The sequence below is a fragment of the Macrotis lagotis genome, chromosome 4 (assembly GCF_037893015.1).
Source record: "Macrotis lagotis isolate mMagLag1 chromosome 4, bilby.v1.9.chrom.fasta, whole genome shotgun sequence".
Lineage (NCBI taxonomy): Eukaryota > Metazoa > Chordata > Mammalia > Peramelemorphia > Peramelidae > Macrotis > Macrotis lagotis.
In genome coordinates, this window is record NC_133661.1 from 129,318,099 (window position 1) to 129,337,177 (window position 19,079).

Here is a 19,079-nt window from a genome sequence, read left to right on the forward strand (position 1 = left end):
TTCAAGAGATATAGGTTCTGAGTAATTTGATCATTTTACTGATAAAACTTGAATGTTTATTAATAAAAAACAAAAGGTCCGTGATAGCAGGCTCACAGTTTCTATGCCCTTAGAAGTGTAGCTTTTCCTATGGATGGCAATCAACTGTGATTAGTTAACAATTAATGAGAAAATGAATATTATAATGAGATATGGGTTAAATTCGAATGAAAGTCTTAAGATACTTGACTTGAATCACCAAGTCTTCATCAATTTGCATGTCACCCATCTGAGCAAAAAGAGAATTCACATTTTCCCTAGGCTTGTCTGTGTAAACTTGATTTGGGATCTAACCATTCACCTAAATTTAGAATTTCATATATATATATATATATATATATATATATATATATATATATATATATATATATATATATATATATATACACAAGGCAATGGGGTTAAGTGGTTTGCCCAAGGTCACACAGCTAAGTAATTAGTAAGTGTCTGAGGTCGGATTTGAACTCAGAACCTCCTGACTCCAGGGCCAGTACTCTATTCACTGTGCCTCCTAGCTACCCCACTTCTGATATATAGATAGATAGATAGATAGATAGATAGATATAGATGATATAGATATAGATATAGATATAGATATAGATATAGATATAGATATAGATATAGATATAGAAATAGATATATAGACTGTGAGATTTTGGGCAAATCACTGAAGAACTTAGGAACTCAAGTCACAGAGAAAATGTTGGCTTAGAAAATGCTGCCCTACATTGGTAAAGAGAGTTTTATCCTCTAGGAATTCTCAAGACCAATAAAGTCTCTATCTTCATCTCAATATTAGAAAACACTCATCTTTTCATGAAAATGAAAGATGAGAGATGGATAGATTGAATGTTACATTTTTACCATAAGAATAGTAAAAACATCAAAAATAGATCTTTTCTGAAGGTCTTAATGGAAAGACACAGAGGAGCTGGCACAGGATGCAAAAGAACAAAGGAGTTGATAAGATTGCACTGATGGAAAAAATGACCCCACTAATGAAAACCTCTATCTGCCAGAGGATCAAAAGCAAAATCTCTCAGATCTATCTCCTTCAAAAAATTATTTGCTCAATAACCAAATTTTGTTTTAATATTAAAAAAATTCAAAAAGTATAATCATGTTAGAATAACTTAGTGATCAATCATATAGAAGAGAAGAAAATAAGACATGGATAAAGTTGGTTGTCCAAATTTACACAGTGGCAGATTTAAAATCAATTGTTCTACCTTAGACTGGGTCAGCCCCAACTACTGACAAATGAACCTTAGTTGCAGCAAGGTGATTTTTCTAAAGTGTAGGTCTTATCAAAAGAGCCTTCTTCTCAATGAGTGACTCCCTATTCCTTCTAGGATCTAATATCGAGTCTTCTATTTGGCATTTAAAGGTTAGTTAAGTGATGCAGTGGATAGAGAAGTGGACCTGGAGTCAAGAAGACCTGAGTTCAAATCTTATCTCAGACAATAGTTGGGCAACCCTGAGCAAATCACTTAACCCTGTGTGCTTCCATTCATACATCTGTAAAATGAGCTGGAAAGAAATGTCAAACCATTCCAGCATCTCTGCCAAGAAAACCCCAAGTGATGTCAGAAAGAGTAGGATGACTGAAAAAATGTAAACAGAACAAAAAACAACAGGTTGACATTTAAAGCATTTCACAACCTGGTCCCTTCTTACTTTTCCAGTCTTCTTGACCTTACTTCCCTCTATTATACTCCATACTGGCTTACTTAAACATCTTAGAGAAAAATAACTCTATATCCCCATTCTGTGTTTGTTTCCCTGGATGTCCTCCATAAATGAACATACTAATCCCTCACCTCTGTTTCTTAGAATTCTCACTTCTTTCAAGTTTCAGCTCAAAGTCCATTTTCTGAGGAGGTCTTCCCTGCCCCCTCCCACCTCCAGTTTTTAGTGATTTCTTTTTTCAAATTATCTTTTTACATTGATGATATAAAATGTAATTTCTCATACCTCATGACCAAAATGCACATTTTTTATATCTTCTATGTATCTAGTTAATATCTTTAGCAGTAATTTTTGCCTTTATATCCCCATTCCTTGGCACATACTAAGCATTATAAAAATGTTTGGATGTTGACTGATTGAAGGTATTCCTACCCCTTTATCATTGAATTTATTGTTATAGAGCAGGGATTGTGCAGGACAACCTGCTTAGGTAAATAATTGCTCACTGAAGCAGCCCTGCAAAGATCCCATTCTTTAGCTCCCCAGCTGAACTCATTTGCCAAGCAGAGGGAACTGTGACTAGGGCACAAATTGTTCTTAAATGGATAAAACACATAAGAGAATTTTTGAAAATTCCCTCATTATTCATTAGAGCATTTTAGTGCCTCATTAATTCAGATGGTATAATCCGTTGTTGATTAGCCAGGTTGTTAAGCATCCATTGTCAAATGCTGATGAGGTGTGAGAAATTACATTTCATATCACCAATGAGTCACCTGAATGCAGTTAGCACCTCATCAGGTAAGGCTGTGTCTTTAGGGGATAAATTAACTGTTTTTTTCTCAGACCTCTCCCCCCCCTCAAGAAATCTCTTGGTATTTCTCATTCTGTTTCTGTGGCCCTAGCTATCACAGAGCCTGGAATAATACCAGCAGTACTTTTCAAACCATAACCAATTATAGGTCAAGTACATATGAGCTCAAAGACAATTTTAGGTTAGCTTTCTGCAATTCTGAATGTATCTATCCCTGGTCCTTTTTTACTCCTCTATGTACACCACTCCCCTGAATTTAAAAAGCATTCATGTTGCCAAACAGATCGCTAAAGAACATGAAGTTCTGGTAATGTTTTGATTGGAAGCAATTAAATAGGAAATAGGCCTCCTTCCACACAGTTTGTGAAACTCCAGTATAAAAATAGAAAGATGTATCCTCTGTCATCTCCAATTCAACTTTGACCATTGTAAAATGAAATAAACTATCTAGTTTTAGTTCCTTAGTTTTATTTCCATCAGAATCATCCTGTGTGAAATGTATGATTGTGTTTACTTTGATCAGTACTTGATTCTCATTTATGTTTTTCCTTGATGGTGAATATGAGAAATTTGGGGAAAGGTGGGGAAAATTTGTGTCAACTGTTGCAAAGTGAAATACAAAGAATCTTGAGAATAACACTCATAATAACAAAACATCAGGATAAAAAGATGATAAAGTCTAGGCAATATGGAAAAAAATAAGTTCTCTCTCTGTGTGGCCTTGGGCAAGCCACTTAACCCCATTTCCCTTGCCAAAAAAAAACTAAAAAAAAAAGTTCTCATAGAAGAATGAAGCCTGTCTCATTATGTTCAATGTAGAAGAGGAGGGGAGAACATATAAGGATAGAATATTGTACATTTTGTTAGAAAAGGTGTCTATGTTTAAGGTTCTTCTGGTGAGTATATGTTTGTCAGTTTGTATATGTATATTTTGTAGAAGGGAAGATTTGATCAGGAGAGGTTGTGGTGGAAAAGACTGATATCAAGATGAAGTCATCAATAAGAATATGCAAGGCAGTTTGATAGATGGAATAGAATTTAGAAGTTAAATCTAGAACCATAATTCAGTGAGTGTGAACTTTAGATTTCTATATTTAATGACTGTGTACTTTAGAGTTTTTCTTTTTATCATAATCTCACAAATTATGGAGGGGAGATCTTACACATATCATTATTTCAATAAATAAGGTATATGGAGTCTCCAATCTAAAAAGACTCAAATGATAGAAATATTATTAAAGTAATAGAGAAAGAATAAGAGGAAAAACAAAAAACAGGTGGGGTTGGGGGTAGGGAGGTAGAAGTAGGGTCCTGCTTTACTCACGGAGCTGCTGCAGGTGGTCACTGCTGTTAGATTCAGGCATTGCTGTGATGGTCACCAGTGGACAAGGGTTTCCTCCCAGAGTCTGGCAGAGTACCTGATGCTGGAAGTAGACTTTCTTATGGTTGACATTTTTTTCCAAGAGATCAAGGTGGGCCTAGGGCAGAATTTATATTCTCATTGATTTTTTTCAGTGTTTATTCACCCATGTTCTATCCCTTCCTTCCATTCTCAAACTCCCCTTTGCTTCAGTTACAATGGATACTCAGCCAGTGGTTTTCTTGCCTTCAGTCCCTTTCTCCTCTACACAAGTGCCAAATGGATATTTCTAAAGCATCTAGTTGATCAAAACACCCCCATTTAAGTAGTCCTCAGCATAACAGTTATACAATCCAACTTCAGCCTCCATTTCCAGGCATATTTATTCCTTTTATTAATTTATTTATTAATTTATCCTTTTCATATGTTCTTTTTTGCTGTCAAACTGACATCCTAGAATTTGTATAATCTCCTAATTCTGTGCCTTTATGGTCCTTCAACTCTATAATGCATCCTCTCTCACCTGCTTCCTTCAAAGCACAGCTCCTAAATAAGGTTCTTTCTAGTATCTTACTCCCTATCCCCCTCAAATAATAGTACTCTTCCCCAACTCTGTCTTAAAAATATTTTTATTTAATTACTTGGCCATGTGTTTTATTTATTTCTCAAGTACAGTAGATAAAATGTAAGTTTCTTGAAAGCAAAGATTCTTTTATTTTTTATTTATTTTCTCTTCATAATAGTATTTTGCACATAGTAGGGGCTTAATAAATAGTTATTGAATTCCATTGAACAAATGGTACAAAACTTAGATAATAAAAGTTAATGGAATTGCACAAGAGAGCAAAGAGGCCACTGCAAAAGTGCAGGACTTTTTGTTGAAAAGTCATTATCAGCCTACTGAAGAATTGTTACTAACAAAGAAGCTATACATTGTTCTGCTGCAAATGATCTTGGGTTTCTGGGAGTTATCTAATTGGATACTTCAATTCTTTCTAGTGAAGGGTAGAAACCTATAGAAAAACAGGATTTTGAATGCTGGTACCACCTGAACTGTAACTACTACCCCCATGGAACCCATTATAGTAGACATGGTCACAAAATTGGGAAGACTTGTTATAGGTAATTATAAAATCCCACATGGGGGATGAGTGAAATATTTAAAGAAAAATAGAACCTGACTTTTTGTGCAATATCAGTTGATAGCAACACAAATCTTATCTTGTGTAAACTCTACGTGTGATCTCACTATTTTCCTATCCTTTTAAAAACCCTCTCTTAAAACTTTCACAGAAGACTCTTCCTTGACCTCACAGAAGACCCCACCCCTTCCGGTTGGCTTCTCATGAAGAAAGAAAAGAAAAAGCTACTGTTTCTTCTGAAAAATAGTTTGGTTGGTTTTTTAAGAATTCATAGCCTACTTATATTCCCTATCTCCTTTTCATTTATTTCCATGTCTTTCTGGTTTGGTGAAAAGCACCTGGCAAGGGGCATGCCTTATTGTTTTGATGCTGCATAGTCCATACTGGTTATTACTGATTTGAAGATTTCTCATTGCACAAAAAGAGCTAAATGAATACTTCTGGTACAACTACTTCTAGTTAACTTTTTCCCTGTAAGTCTTCTATTTTGATTCATCCTTGCACTGAGAGACTCTTGTCCACAACTAAGGGGTGACTAGTCTTTATGTTTTTTAGTCTTGTTGACTTATAAACTGGTGTGTGTGCTGATAAATATTTAACAAACAGCTCACTGATAGAAAAATATTGATAAAAGATAGTCAAGCTTAATCTACATTATGAACATTTTCTTGAATACGTTCTTAAGTCTAAACAGACAATGAAGGAATAAACTGAGTTATTATCTGTAAGGGATCTTAGATTTCTCAGGTACAAATATTTACCCTAAAAATTTAACAATTGACTCCAGGGAGCTGGCTGGAGTACATCCCTACCTTATAAAGAAATTACCATAATGGTGAGTAGTAGTACTAGATAAAAGGAGATAAGGCCTTTGGGCTGAATAGAAAATGAAGTCAAGAAAGGTAAAGTAACAGGTAGAGAACTGTTGTGAAGGGAAGAAGTATCTGTAATTATGGAATAATACAAAATTAAGTAGGGAGATATTACCCTAGTAGCTGGTAGCACAAGTGGACACTGAGCCTGGAGTCAGGAAGATATAAGATCAAATCTAGATTCAGACAGGTCCTAGTTGCATGACCCTGGGTAAATCACTTAATTTCTATTCATTTCAGTTTCCTCAGCTACAAAATAAGGTTAACAGTACCTACCTCATAGGGTTTGTTGTTAGTATTAAATGAAATAATAGTTGCAAATATATAAATAGTCATAAATGTCAATATATGTAGTTGTAAATAGTTGGCTCATGTCTGGCACGTTATAGATGCTCTGATGAAAGAGGCTTTATGAAGACAATTGAACTTAAAATGGACCTTGAAGAAAATAAGGAATTTGAAGAGATAGAGATGAAGTGGGGAAGCATTTTAAGGCAGGGGGCACAACCACATGCAGTCATAGAGATGGGAAAAGGAGTATATATAGAACATGGGGGAATCAAAGTGTTAAAAGACTGGAAAAGTAAGAAGAAAGCAGGTTGTGAATACTTTTAAATGCCAAAAAGAAGGGCTTTTATTTAATACTAGAGATATCAAGAAAGCAATTCAACAATTCCTCAATATCTTTCTATTTTTGGTGTTCATGAAAGCATCACTTCCTTTTATCCCCTTAGTAAAGAATTAGAGAAGGGGAAAAGTGAAATTAAAAAAGGCAGGAAGGAAGGAAGGAAGGCAGGAAGGCAGGAAGGCAGGAAGGCAGGAAGGCAGGAAGGCAGGAAGGAAGGAAGGAAGGAAGGAAGGAAGGAAGGAAGGAAGGGAGGAAGGAAGGAAGGGAGGGAGGAAGGAAGGGAGGGAGGGAGGAAGAAAGGAAGGAAGGAAGGAAGGAAGGAAGGAAGGAAGGAAGGAAGGAAGGAAGGAGAGATGGAGGAAGGAAGAGAGGAAGAGAGGAAGAAAGAAAGAAAAAAGATAAAGACAGGCAGAAAGGAAGAAGGAAGGAAGGAAGGAAGGAAGGAAAGAAAGAAAGAAAGAAAGAAAGAAAGAAAGAAAGAAAGAAAGAAAGAAAGAAAGAAAGAAAGAAAGAAGAGAAAGAAAGAAAGAAAGAAAGAAAGAAAGAAAGAAAGAAAGAAAGAAAGAAAGAAAGAAAAAGGAAGGAAGAAAAAGGAAGGAAGGAAGGAAGGAAGGAAGGAAGGAAGGAAGAGAAAATAAATGTAGTATTTTCTCCATAGGACAACTAGATGGTATAGTAGATAGAATGTTGGGCCTAGAGTCAGACAGACCTGAATTCAGCCTCAGATATCTATAATCTGTGTGACCAGGAAAGTCATTTAAATGCTATTTGCCTCAGTTTCCTCTTCTGTAAAATGAACTAGAGAAGGAAATGGCAAGCCACTCCAATATCTTTCTCAAGAAAACCTCAAGTGTGGTTGTAAAGAGTTGGATATGACTGAACAAGAGATAATATGGAACCACTGAAATCTGTTGAATAGGGCAGTAACATGATCAAATATCCATTTTAAGAAAAATTGATATTGGCAGCTGAATAGAAGTTGGATTCAGTAGACCATTGTAATAGTCTAGGAGACAAATAATGAAGACTTGAACCAGGATGATAGCTCTATATACTGAGGAAAAGTTACAAATAACAAGATTTAGCAACTAAATGGATTTGTAAAATATGAGTGAGGAACTGAGTATAACACCAAAGTGCTCTCAATAATAAGAGGGAAGTTTAAATAAGGAGTATGTTAAGGAAAGGGTTCTTAAAATGAAGCTCATTGTATCTCAAGGCTTTGTGGATAAATTTGAGGAAGTCCTTGAACTTGGATGGGAAAAAAATTACCAAAAAAAATATTTTCACTAACTTTTAATCAAAATTTAGCATTTCCTTCAATTATGAATGTAGTTAACAAACATTCTGAGAAGGGTTCAAAGACTGCCAAATGTATCCATGATGTAAAAAAGAAAAGAAAGATTAAAAAACATTGTTTTATGGGAAGAGGTAAATCATATAATGAATATGCTGAATTAGCGTTCTTTCAAAATCCCATTTTGAAATGTGTAATAGGAACAGGCAATGTATGACTAGAATTCCAGAGAGTAATTAGGATTAAACATGTAGATATGAAATCATCTACATAGAGATGGAATCTTAGGAAGCCATCATAGGACAGAGTGTAAAAAGAAAAGAGGTCTAGATAGAGTTGGGTGTTTATCTACAATTGGGGCACAGGAGTAACATGAATAATCACTGAGCAAAGAAAATCAGACAAATAGTAGAACCAGGAAGAAAGCATTGTCCTAAAAATGAAGAGAGGAAAGCGAACCTAGGAGTAGGCAGTGATAAAAATTCAAATGTAATAAGATTTGACAAATAGGAGATTAATGGTAACTTTGGAGAAAGCAGTTTCAGTGGAATGATGAAGTCAGATGCCAAATTAAAGAACGTTACAAGGAGAGGAGACTGAGGCACTAATTGTAGGTGAGATTTAAAAAAAAAAACAAAGTTTGACTGAGTAAGGAAAACCTAAAGGTTGTTTATTAAAAAGGATGGCAAGACCTAATGAAGGTTTTTTTGAGGATAAGATTGATTCAGGGATAGTTCAAGTCAGCAGGGGAAGGGAGCAGTGAACAGGAAGAGTGTTGATCATCAAGAGACATAGTTGGGAAAGTATACTAGAGAAGAAGATATGATATGATATGGGATTTTATGGAATGTGATGGGATAAGATATATGAGATGAAATATGATATGATAAAAGGGGATGGGATATTAGTGCTTCTAGATAATGTCCTCAGTGAGTAAAATAGTTACCACTTCATCAGAGCCTCAAATAAGAAAAGGAAATATCAGTTGTTGTGAGGTGAAGCATGAAAGATGCCATTTAAAGACATGGGAAGAAGAGGGATTTCGTGGTGAAAGTCAAGTATGAGATTAGGACCTCAGCTGAGAGGGTGAGGAAAGGGTAGAGTTGGAGATATGAGGAGAGATAAAAGAATGTGGAGAGCTGGGATAAGGAATCAATTAGAGAGAGGTAAAGGAATTATCTTTCATGAGTGCTAGGTAGATTGAGATTAGAAAACAAGATATGATCCTGGTAGTTTCTCTAGCTCATTCCATTATTTCCTTAGTAAAATTTAGAGGATAGGCATAATTGAGTGTTAGGGTTTGGCATGAGTGATCAATAGTCAATAAACATTTATTAAGTACTTCCTTGATAAATTTAATTAATTAATAATAATATACTACTTAATTATAACCAATCTTATAACTACTTAAATATATGTAATGATTGAACACTAAATTGCTCTGTAACACATTGATTAGATTATGGAATTGCTGAAGTATGAAAACTATGAATATATATGAAAATATATAAATAAATAACAATAAATTAATAAAATATTAAATGACAACTTTAAAAAGTGACTGCATCTTTTGGTATTTTCATCCAAAATGAATGAATGAGGGAGGAAAATACAAAAATAGGGCAGTCCCTGTCAAAATGAAAAGATAACACACACACACACACACACACACACACACACACACACACAAACAGAAATGAAAGGGATGGCATAGTGGAGCAGTTAAGGAAGTCCAAAATAAGTGCAGCCAGATGAGAAATGAGAAAATGTGTGAGTGGTGGTTAGACAAAGAAGTAAAAAATTCAAGATGAGAAGAGAGTGAAAAGTTGATCTGACTTACTAAAGAGTTAAGATTAGGAAGAAAGGATAGTGGATATAGAACAGGGATAACAGCCTGGCAAAATATTGAAAGACAAAGAGATTGCAGGTCATAGTGAAGCTAAAGAATGTGTTTGGGATGAGTGATAGTAGATGAAATTACTGGAATTTGCCATTGGATAAAATAATTGTCAACGTTCTTAAACAGAAGTAAACCATTTGTAGTTAATGAATGACCAGATCATTCATATAGCTAAGATGGAGTGGATAGATAGGTTATGAAAACTGAGTAAATTGTTTTTCTACTCCAAAAGAAGAGGAATTATCAGAAGGAAGAAAGGGGGGAGGACCATCATCCAAAGGGTTTGATCTTTGGAGACACATTCCAGGTACCTTAGAAAGAAACTAATTTGTATATATTAATATTTTCTATAGACTTTGCATCGTTTTCCTTCTTAGGTAGAGATTATAATCACATCACATGTGACATGATCACTAGAAAACCTTAATTCTTTACAATTTCTACTCTTTTCAAAGATTTCTTTAACAAATACAGAGCAATTATTCTATAATAACCATTTATATCACTTTTTCCCATATTCTTTTGATTAATTTAATTATACCTTCCTCTCTCTTAGTTGTCCAGTTCTTTTCTCCTCTGTGCAATGCCCTTGAGATTTTCTGCCAATCAACTGGTTTGTCTAGATGACCTGTGAGATGCCTTCCAACATTGTATTCTATGGTTTTATGGTTATTTAACAACCTTTTTATATGATCTGCCTATTGCAATTCTGGCTCACTATATATCCAAACATTCCCCATTTGATTCTATTTCAGTCTCTCATGTGTGTTGTGGTCCTGCATAGAAATTTTTCACATGTGGTATTTTGTTTCTCTCCTACCCTCATACTTTCTCTTCTCTGGACCTAGTGGTATTCCAGGTCCCGGTGCCATATATCATAGTGGGTATAAAGAGACTATTAAAAAACTCTGGGGGTGGGGGAGGATTTCAGGGCAGCTAACATATGGATCCTTCCTCTAGTCACTCTTTGGACCTACTTTCTGGACAATATATAGGTTTAGTTTCATTTCACTGCCCCTAAAATATATCTTGAGGCTACAATTTCAAATAATACAGGTGGTTACCCAGAGCAGTTTCATAAACTAATCAATATGTTACTGAGCACTTTAGTACTCAATCATTACACATATTTAAGTAGTTATAAGGTTGATTACAATTGATTGTTTATCACCCCTCTTACCTTAGCATAAATGTCAATGATTCTGTAATTTTGAAATTGCCCAATAACATCATCTGCACACATCTGAGAGATAAAATTTAAAACAACTGGATCCTAATTATTTCTCTTGTAAAATAAAATGAATAAAAATGTTGTAATGTTACAACCACATTGAGAAAATATTCCCAGACATATATCCATTGCTATAAAAATGTCTGCAATTAATAAATATATATTACATTGTTTGAGGGATTTCAAAATTGTGAATTCCATGTGGAAGTATATTTTCCACCCCTCACCAAACTCCCAAGTATCTGAGAGTCAATTCTGTCCTTGGGGTATCAATCACATTTAATTTATCACTGATCTGTTGGAAGAAAATAGATTTCTCCCAAGAACATATCCAAAAATGAAAATTACTAATGTGCATTCCAGATATATTCTTATTCTGACCATGACTGGAGAAAAAGTTTCTCAGAAGTCACAGAGGCCCCAATTTTTTGGCTCATAAAAACTAGAGAAATTCAAAGACTAAGAATCATTAGGAATACAAATTTTATACTTAGGTATATAAGAGGATCTAGAACCTATCCACCTTCAAAGGACACATTATTTCTTATCCTAATTCATCTATCCAAGAGAAACGATGACATGCACCCTTCTCCTGAGTCCTCTTCTCCCAACTACCCCTCAAACTTGCTATATTTTCTGGACATTCAGAATTCCATAATTAAGGTGAAAGCAAAATCATTCTTCTTGACTAGAAGCACCAAAATGATGAGCTACAGAGATTCAAATAATAAGTTCTCTTCACATAATCAACTGTGTGGGAAGTCTCCTGCCTCCTATGCTTATGTCCTCCAATGCAATTTGTGTTGCTCTCTCTGTAATAAAAGTAGATCCTAGTCTACTTGTTGTTTTAAAAATGAGTTCACTCTAACTTCACCAGAGGATGGAATAGGGAATTGGGTCCCAGAGGTCCAGGTAAGTAGTTAGTGACGGTGATATAAACTGTTGGGTGCGAAAAAATGGATTTTTGGTCTAAAGTTAGCCTCTTAGATACCATTAATGTTCTAAAAAAAGAAGAATGCAAGAAAGGGGTCTTGGGAATAAAATTAAAATTTGGTGAGGAAATAGATTCCTCTACTGAATGAGATCTATAGACCTTCTAGAATTATAGATAAAAAAGACAGACTCATTCTAATTCAAACATTAGAAAGGCAAGCCCAGATAACTACAGATACTGACTAAAAGAGATTTTTGAAGAGCCTAAGCTATAGTTCCATGGAGCACTAAACTGAACAAACTGATACACTTAGTAGAAATTAAACAATACTTCCAGAAATGTTTAAAAAAAAAAAGATAGCATTTTATCACCTTACTGGATCAATGAGGTAGTATGATGTAATAGGGTAGAATAGCAATTCTCAATGGTGAGTACAGAGATTCCTGGAAATCCGTGAAACCCTTTATAGAAGTTCTACAAGGTCATTTTTTTTCCTAAGACAAGATTTTAAAATTACTATTATGGTGTATATCAATAGACATAAACTACATAAACAAAAGTTTGTGAGTGGGATCTTCATTATTTTTTATAGTGTGCACTGAGAGCAAAAACTTTACAAACCAATCATGTAAAGACTTTTGTATTGAGAGTAAGGAAAGCTGGTTTTTAACCCAGTGCTTCCTTCTGACTTGTTACATGTTGTTAGATAAGTCATTTACCTTATCATGCCTCAGCCTTATGGTTGCTTTAAAGTTGAAAAAATTCCAAGAGATCATCTATTCAATCCCTAATCAAAATATGAATATGTTTATAGCACTGTACCTAGATTCCACTTTAAAATTGCTATTATTAGGACAACTCAGGGACATTGCCTCCATCCCTAAGACTGTACAATTTGTTTCCATTTAGTACCTCAACAATATATGATTCCATTCTATATGAAATGACCAAAGTAATGATATCATAGCATATTTTTTTCAAGAAAAGTGCCCAAACTATATGGAAGTTAGAACTAAAGGATAGTTTATAGATAATTTAGTCCAACCATAAGTGATTTTGGAAATCATCTAATCTTATCTCTTCATTTTTCAGATGACAAAACTAATCCCAAGTGATAAAACAACTTGCAAAGGTCACACAAGTAGGAGGTAGCAGAAGTGAGTTTAAGGCCCTATATCCAGGATCTTTGACCATATCAAGCACTTTCCCTTCCCTTAAGACTAGTCATGAAAGAAGTCAAAACAACTGCTGAAGAAGGTTTTCTATTTTCTAGATTTCTAAAAGTAACATATCTAAAAGTAACAACAATCATAGAAAAGATTCTAAATTTTAAAAATTCATCAATATATGTTTTATATTATAGTATAGTTGGGGAAAACTTACTTTTAAGTGTGCTAAGCAGTTAATACAATTTTAATGTCTGTGGCAACTTAATGGACAATGCTTCATACAAATATAAATAGGCATCAAAGAATTAATGATATATCTAGAAGGGAAGTCATAAGTTTTGTAGTCCAACCTCTTCTTACAGATAAGAAAACCAAAGGTCAGAGAGCTAAAGTAACTTATTTAATATCACAAAACAATAAATATCAAAAGTAAATTTTTTAACTTCAAAATCAATATTCTTTCCATAAAACCATATAGTCTTATATAGCACAGTGAACTTGAAGGTGAATAATAAGGTTGTTTCCTCACATGGATATATTTTAGCTTTCACTAACTATATTCAAGAAACATTTGTTAAATAATTATTAGATGGAAACAGAATGTTATGAATTATAGACATGACTTTTTAATTATTGAAGACTCTTCTTATTTTCCTTTTCCTCTTTTTATCACAGACTCAAAATAAGAAATTCAGTCCTTAAGGTTTATATACATATATATGACATATGTATAATTATTAGTATTCTAATAACATTTTGCTTTAACAGAGGAGATCAAAGTACTTTCCAAAAGATACTCATTAATCCTCAAAAGATCAAAGCTATAGCTACAGGCAGGGATGATTAGTCCTATTTTTCAGATGAAGAAATAGCAATATACTTTAAATGATCAGGAAGCAAACTCAAGCTTCTTTCTCATCAGTGGTAGATTTAGGAAAACAACTCTCATTCAAAGATTCTTTGTCTAGACTTCCCTCCGTTGGACTCTAGTTGGACTAACTAATCTTTACAAATTATTCTGTCCCACATGCCATGATTCAGAGAACCAGGCTTGGAATCTATAAGTCTAGATGCAGTTCTCAGCACCAAATCAAATTAATTTGACCCTGAGTCTTCCCATCTCTAAAAGTGGAATTTAATAAACCATACAGTTGGCTGTAATAGTTAGAGAGTCAGCTTCAATATTAAGAGAACTTGGAACTCAAGTCCTTGCCTTTGACACATACTGTCTGTGGGACTATAGACAAACCAGTTAAGCCTCTAAGTGTCCCAGGCCACTCTCCCCTCTCTCAATCTATATATTGCAAGCAGTTAATGATCTACATTGAGAGATTGAGAGGATTCTTACCAGCAGTTCCAATCACTCATGGGTCTAACCATAAATATTATTATTATTATTATTATTATTATTATTATTATCATCATCATTATTATTATCATTATCATTAACAATATTCATTACTACTATATCAAATAGATATTTTAAGGAATGATTTTTTAATCTTATGCTGCTAAGGATGCATGTCATTTTTTACACCAGTTTTATAATAAATGTATGACACCCTCTTAAATTTTTCTGTTTCCCAAATAAGGTATTTGAACCTTCTGATCACATCATTCTTTCAGCATAGAAAGCACCAGTTTCCACATGTTAGATCAGTGCTATATCTAAATATGGTAACAGAAACAGATCTCCCTCTCAATTGTTTCAGTACTATATAAATCCCATTCTCATAATAAAAGGGGAGGGGGAGGGTATTACCATCATAGCTGTATAGGTGTAGGGATAATGGTAAGCCAGGTAGCAGACATCTTCATTATGAGGAAATGTGACAGAAAAGGTAAGAGTGTAATGGCATTTTCCAGGAGTTCCGGCAGCTGAATTCTGGCGATAATGATTTCTGGAGGGAAAGACAAGAAGAGGAATGAATGGTAGAAAGTAAGGAAGGACTCTCAATTAAGGTCCTTGGGCCCAGTAAGATGAATGAGCATTGGTAAGGTGTTTTGTATCATTCTGGCAAAGTATTTTGCCATCACAGTATGAAGAGGGTGGGATTTGTCACTGCTGGATTTGGGAGTGGGAAATAAAGCCCAGAGATGGGAAATGTCTAAGATCAGAACTGAGGTTAGAAAGCAAATCAAATTTCTAGGCCAGTTCATCTACCCCTGAAATGATGGGGGGGGTTAATTTCTCTCAAGGAGAATCTGAAAATTAAGACTGTACAGTCATCTGACTGATTTGAAAACTGGCCCACAGGAAAAAAAAACTAAGAATGGCTAGTAATCCTAGTCTACTGGGAAGATTTATAGATTGAAATCTGAGTTTCATAGTCAGGGCCAAGAAAATGGTTTCCTTCTAGCCTCATAGGGAAATTTTTCTCCCAATCTTTCAAGGGAAGATTTTAGAAGATTTTTCTCCTCATTTGTGAATGATTCAACTTCCAAAAAGAACAACCATAATTTCTGGAGTAAACATTTTCCTTTGTAAAATATGAGGAAGCAATTCGTGAGCATCAAAATCAACTACAGCCAGAAGTCCTTTTTCAACAATATTCCCCTGACAATTTTCAAATACTAAGTGTATCTATTGGACAATACTTCCTGACAAATGTCATCAACTCCACTACATTAAAGTGCAAGGACAGTCAAAGATGTGATTCTGAAATTTGGTTAAATATTAGTTTATTTATATTACATTGGAACTTTTAGTTTTATCTAAGGAAGAGGAGGAAAGCAGTAGTTTAATTATTCTTATCAATTCTTAAAGGAAAAGAGTTGATTTTCTCTCCTCTTTTCTCCCTTAACATCCCCTCCAAATAAACAAAAAAAAAGTTACATGACCATTATTTTAACCATTTTGAGTAGAATTATTATAGTTCTGAGGCTAGAGACAAGCAACACAGGTAGTAATTTTAAAGCCCAAGTAGCTTTTCACAGACTTCATTTGCTCTGGTATACCCTAGTTACTAACCTCTATCCCTGGTTATTTTGGTAAAGAGAAAGGATGAAGTTGCATCAGAGTAAGACCCAGGGGGAATATGTGCTGTTCCCTCATATCAAACTAACAATTTCTCTTTCCGTTGTGATTATCGGCAGAGACCCACAAGCAAAAACTTTAAAAGTGAGTGTGTTCACCCACTGTGCCATCTGGATCCTCATACCTAATTGGTTTGACTTTTCCCAAATATCTCCAAAGTTCTGCAGCCTTTCCAAAAGCTAATACTTGAGTTATTAGCAGACATGTAAGGGACCAGATGGGTTCTCTGAATGCATGCATGCTACATATGTTGTACCTTTGATTTCCTTTTTGAATTGGCTTGTAAATATATTATTATTCCATTTTGAACATACATGCAATTTATATCCAACAGAGCAGCTGGTGCCAGTCAATTACATCTCCTGGCACTGGTTACAGCTCATTGGAAGGGAATGAGCCAGCGGAAGCCAATCAGATTATGGAACAGCCACTCCCTCAGTGTACACCTTTTGTCTTAACCCTCCTCACCTATAAACATTAGTGACAAGGTCTGTATATTCTGATTCATGGTTAGCAGCTGGAGCTGACAAACAGTTGTACTAAACTCAGCTGTCTCCCAGGTATCTTCTATTCTTAACGTATTTTCCACCACACAAATCAGGAGCTAGTGTCAGATTCCTTAGTCTAGGACTAACACAGAACCAGTCCCCCACAGCAGCCCATGAAACAATAAAAAACCAACTTTGCAGGGTCACTGTAAAGAGTCAGAATCCCCACTAAGTGCTGATTTTAGCCTGGGGTTTCTGCTTGAAGCAGTTTCAATTACAGTCAGTCTCAGGTTTAAACTCTGGCTGAACCCCAAACAAACTCCTGGCCTCACCATGGGAGGGCTTATCCTGACTACAGAGTGAGCAGGAACTATCCTGGAACTAAATCAACCTCCAAAAAATTTTTCATTTTCATATGCTCTAAAATTCCCTCCAGAGCTTCCTCTTCATGTATTTGTCCTAATGTCTTTATACTTGCCCAGTCTCATTGAAATCATACCAACAACTTATTTTCTCCAAAGTTTATTATCCAAGTTATAGCCTTTTACACATCAAGAACCCAGCAATCATTATCCCTGGGTTCAAAGCTCAAAATTAGTAGTACAACCTGAAAACCTATGTAGGTAATGTCATCTTTGGTTGTATAAAAAAGAGTGGTAAACAAAACATGGGTGGTGAGAATTCTCCTATATTCTAGTTTGATTAGAACAGTTCTTAAGCATTTTAACCAGTGGTGGTACCACATTATCAGAAGAACATTCACAAATTTAAGCATATGAGAAAAATGGTAAAGTAACTCAATATCATGCTTTGGAATTAACTGAAGGAATTGGGGATGTCTAGCCTGGAGAAAAAAAGATTTAGGGGATTTGAGTTAGCCTTTTAAGTATTTGAAAGATTGGTTTATGCAAGAAAGATTAGAATGACTTTGTTAAACAATGGGAGGATGAATTAGAAGTTTTAGGTAGAAGATGCAAAAAAGCAAACTTAGGAAGAAACTACCTAACAATTAGGAAAAAAGTCAAATGCATTGCCACAGAAGGGAATGACTTTCATTTTTCTCAAAGGCTTTCAGTGGAGGCTGGTTGACAAGTGACTAAAAGGAATCTTGTGAAAGAGAATCTTTAAAGAACCTCTGTAGGCCCTTGTGATTATAAAAGCCCATGAGTTTAGTATCTAGAGCTCCAGAAAGTAAAGTTAAAAGAGATCTCTTGCCTGTCCAAACCAGGAGGATTATGATTGAGCTCCTTTGTATAACTTCTATGTATAGCTCAAGAAGCAATATTGCCCTTATTAAAAAGTCAGACAAATTTGCACAGGCACTTGTGGGTTGAGAATGTATAAGAAATCAGATGGTATATATAAAAAAGAATCAAGGGAATATTTGAGTGTGTTTATGGATTGGAAAAATAACCTCTCAGATATGATGTATCATGTCACTGATGCCTTTAAATTAATTTTTCTTCCCACCTAAGGTGGGAAGAATTTATGAAAATCATATGGGTTGATGGATTTGCATCAGCTTATATGGGCCAGCTTTGATCAATGATGACCTAGGATCAGCCAAACTAATATTTGAGTAACTATAGGCTTCCTTTTGCTTTTCCATCTTGAGTCAGTCATCTGTTGAAATATGGGTCAAAGAATGGAGTACACAAGGATGTAGTTATAATTTCAATACATTTCTATTTTTCCTTTTTAAAAAATTCTGGAATGTACCTGCATGTGTTTGTGCATGAATGTATTGCACAAAATAAGCAAATGCTAACTTAAGGGTGAATTCAACAATCTTAGAATGACTATGACTATTTAACAAGGGTGCATCATGTCACTTAACAGGATCTAATAAACCAGAACGGCAGCCACCAAGCTTCCCTGTGGCAACAGTGTTCTAATATTATATATAACTTCAAATCTCTCTCTTGAGGTATATCAGAAGGATACATGATGGCAGAGCACTTAGATGACATTCATCTTCATGAGTGAGCTATTCTGTCTCCCCTCACCACTGAAGATAAATGTCAGAAGAGATCACCCATTGTGTATGACATAGCCACTCAGCACACCATTTCCCTCCTACTGTCCTTCAACACTGAAATGACTTTACATCAGAGCTGGGAAAACATGAAAAGGGATGAGTCTAGATGTATGTCAGTGGGAGAAGATGACTTGTGAAAAGTAAAGGCAGAAATGTTCAATGCTTACTTCTCTGAGGGAAAAGGGTGAATGGGTTTGACCTTTCCTATTTTCCCTCTCAAAAAAAATCCCTTTCATTGTTTTTTTTTCCCCTTCAAATGTCTTTTAGAGTTCGCAGTGATCATTCCTCCAAGCCAAAAAGGGATGGGACACCTTCCAAATCCCCATTCACAACTCAGAAAGTGCTGCACAAAGATGGGAGTTGGTCTCCCTCAGAACTTCCTCCCTCTTTTATGTTTGTTCAGAGCAGGAATGGAGGGCAGATGACACACTGAAAAAAATA

General features: G+C 35.1%; 1 protein-coding gene across 4 annotated transcripts in view; it reads right to left on the bottom strand.

Annotated features, from left to right (window-relative positions):
- Positions 1 to 19,079, bottom strand: part of AGBL1 (AGBL carboxypeptidase 1) — a 1,019,050-nt gene that overhangs the window by 797,158 nt on the left and 202,813 nt on the right. For all 4 annotated transcript variants that reach the window (XM_074234136.1, XM_074234135.1, XM_074234137.1 and 1 more), the window contains 2 exons: positions 14,838 to 14,976; positions 3,867 to 4,020 (listed from right to left, as the gene is read on the bottom strand). In XM_074234136.1, coding sequence (XP_074090237.1) covers positions 3,867 to 4,020; positions 14,838 to 14,976 — 293 coding nt within the window. The remainder of the gene's footprint in view (positions 1 to 3,866; positions 4,021 to 14,837; positions 14,977 to 19,079) is intronic.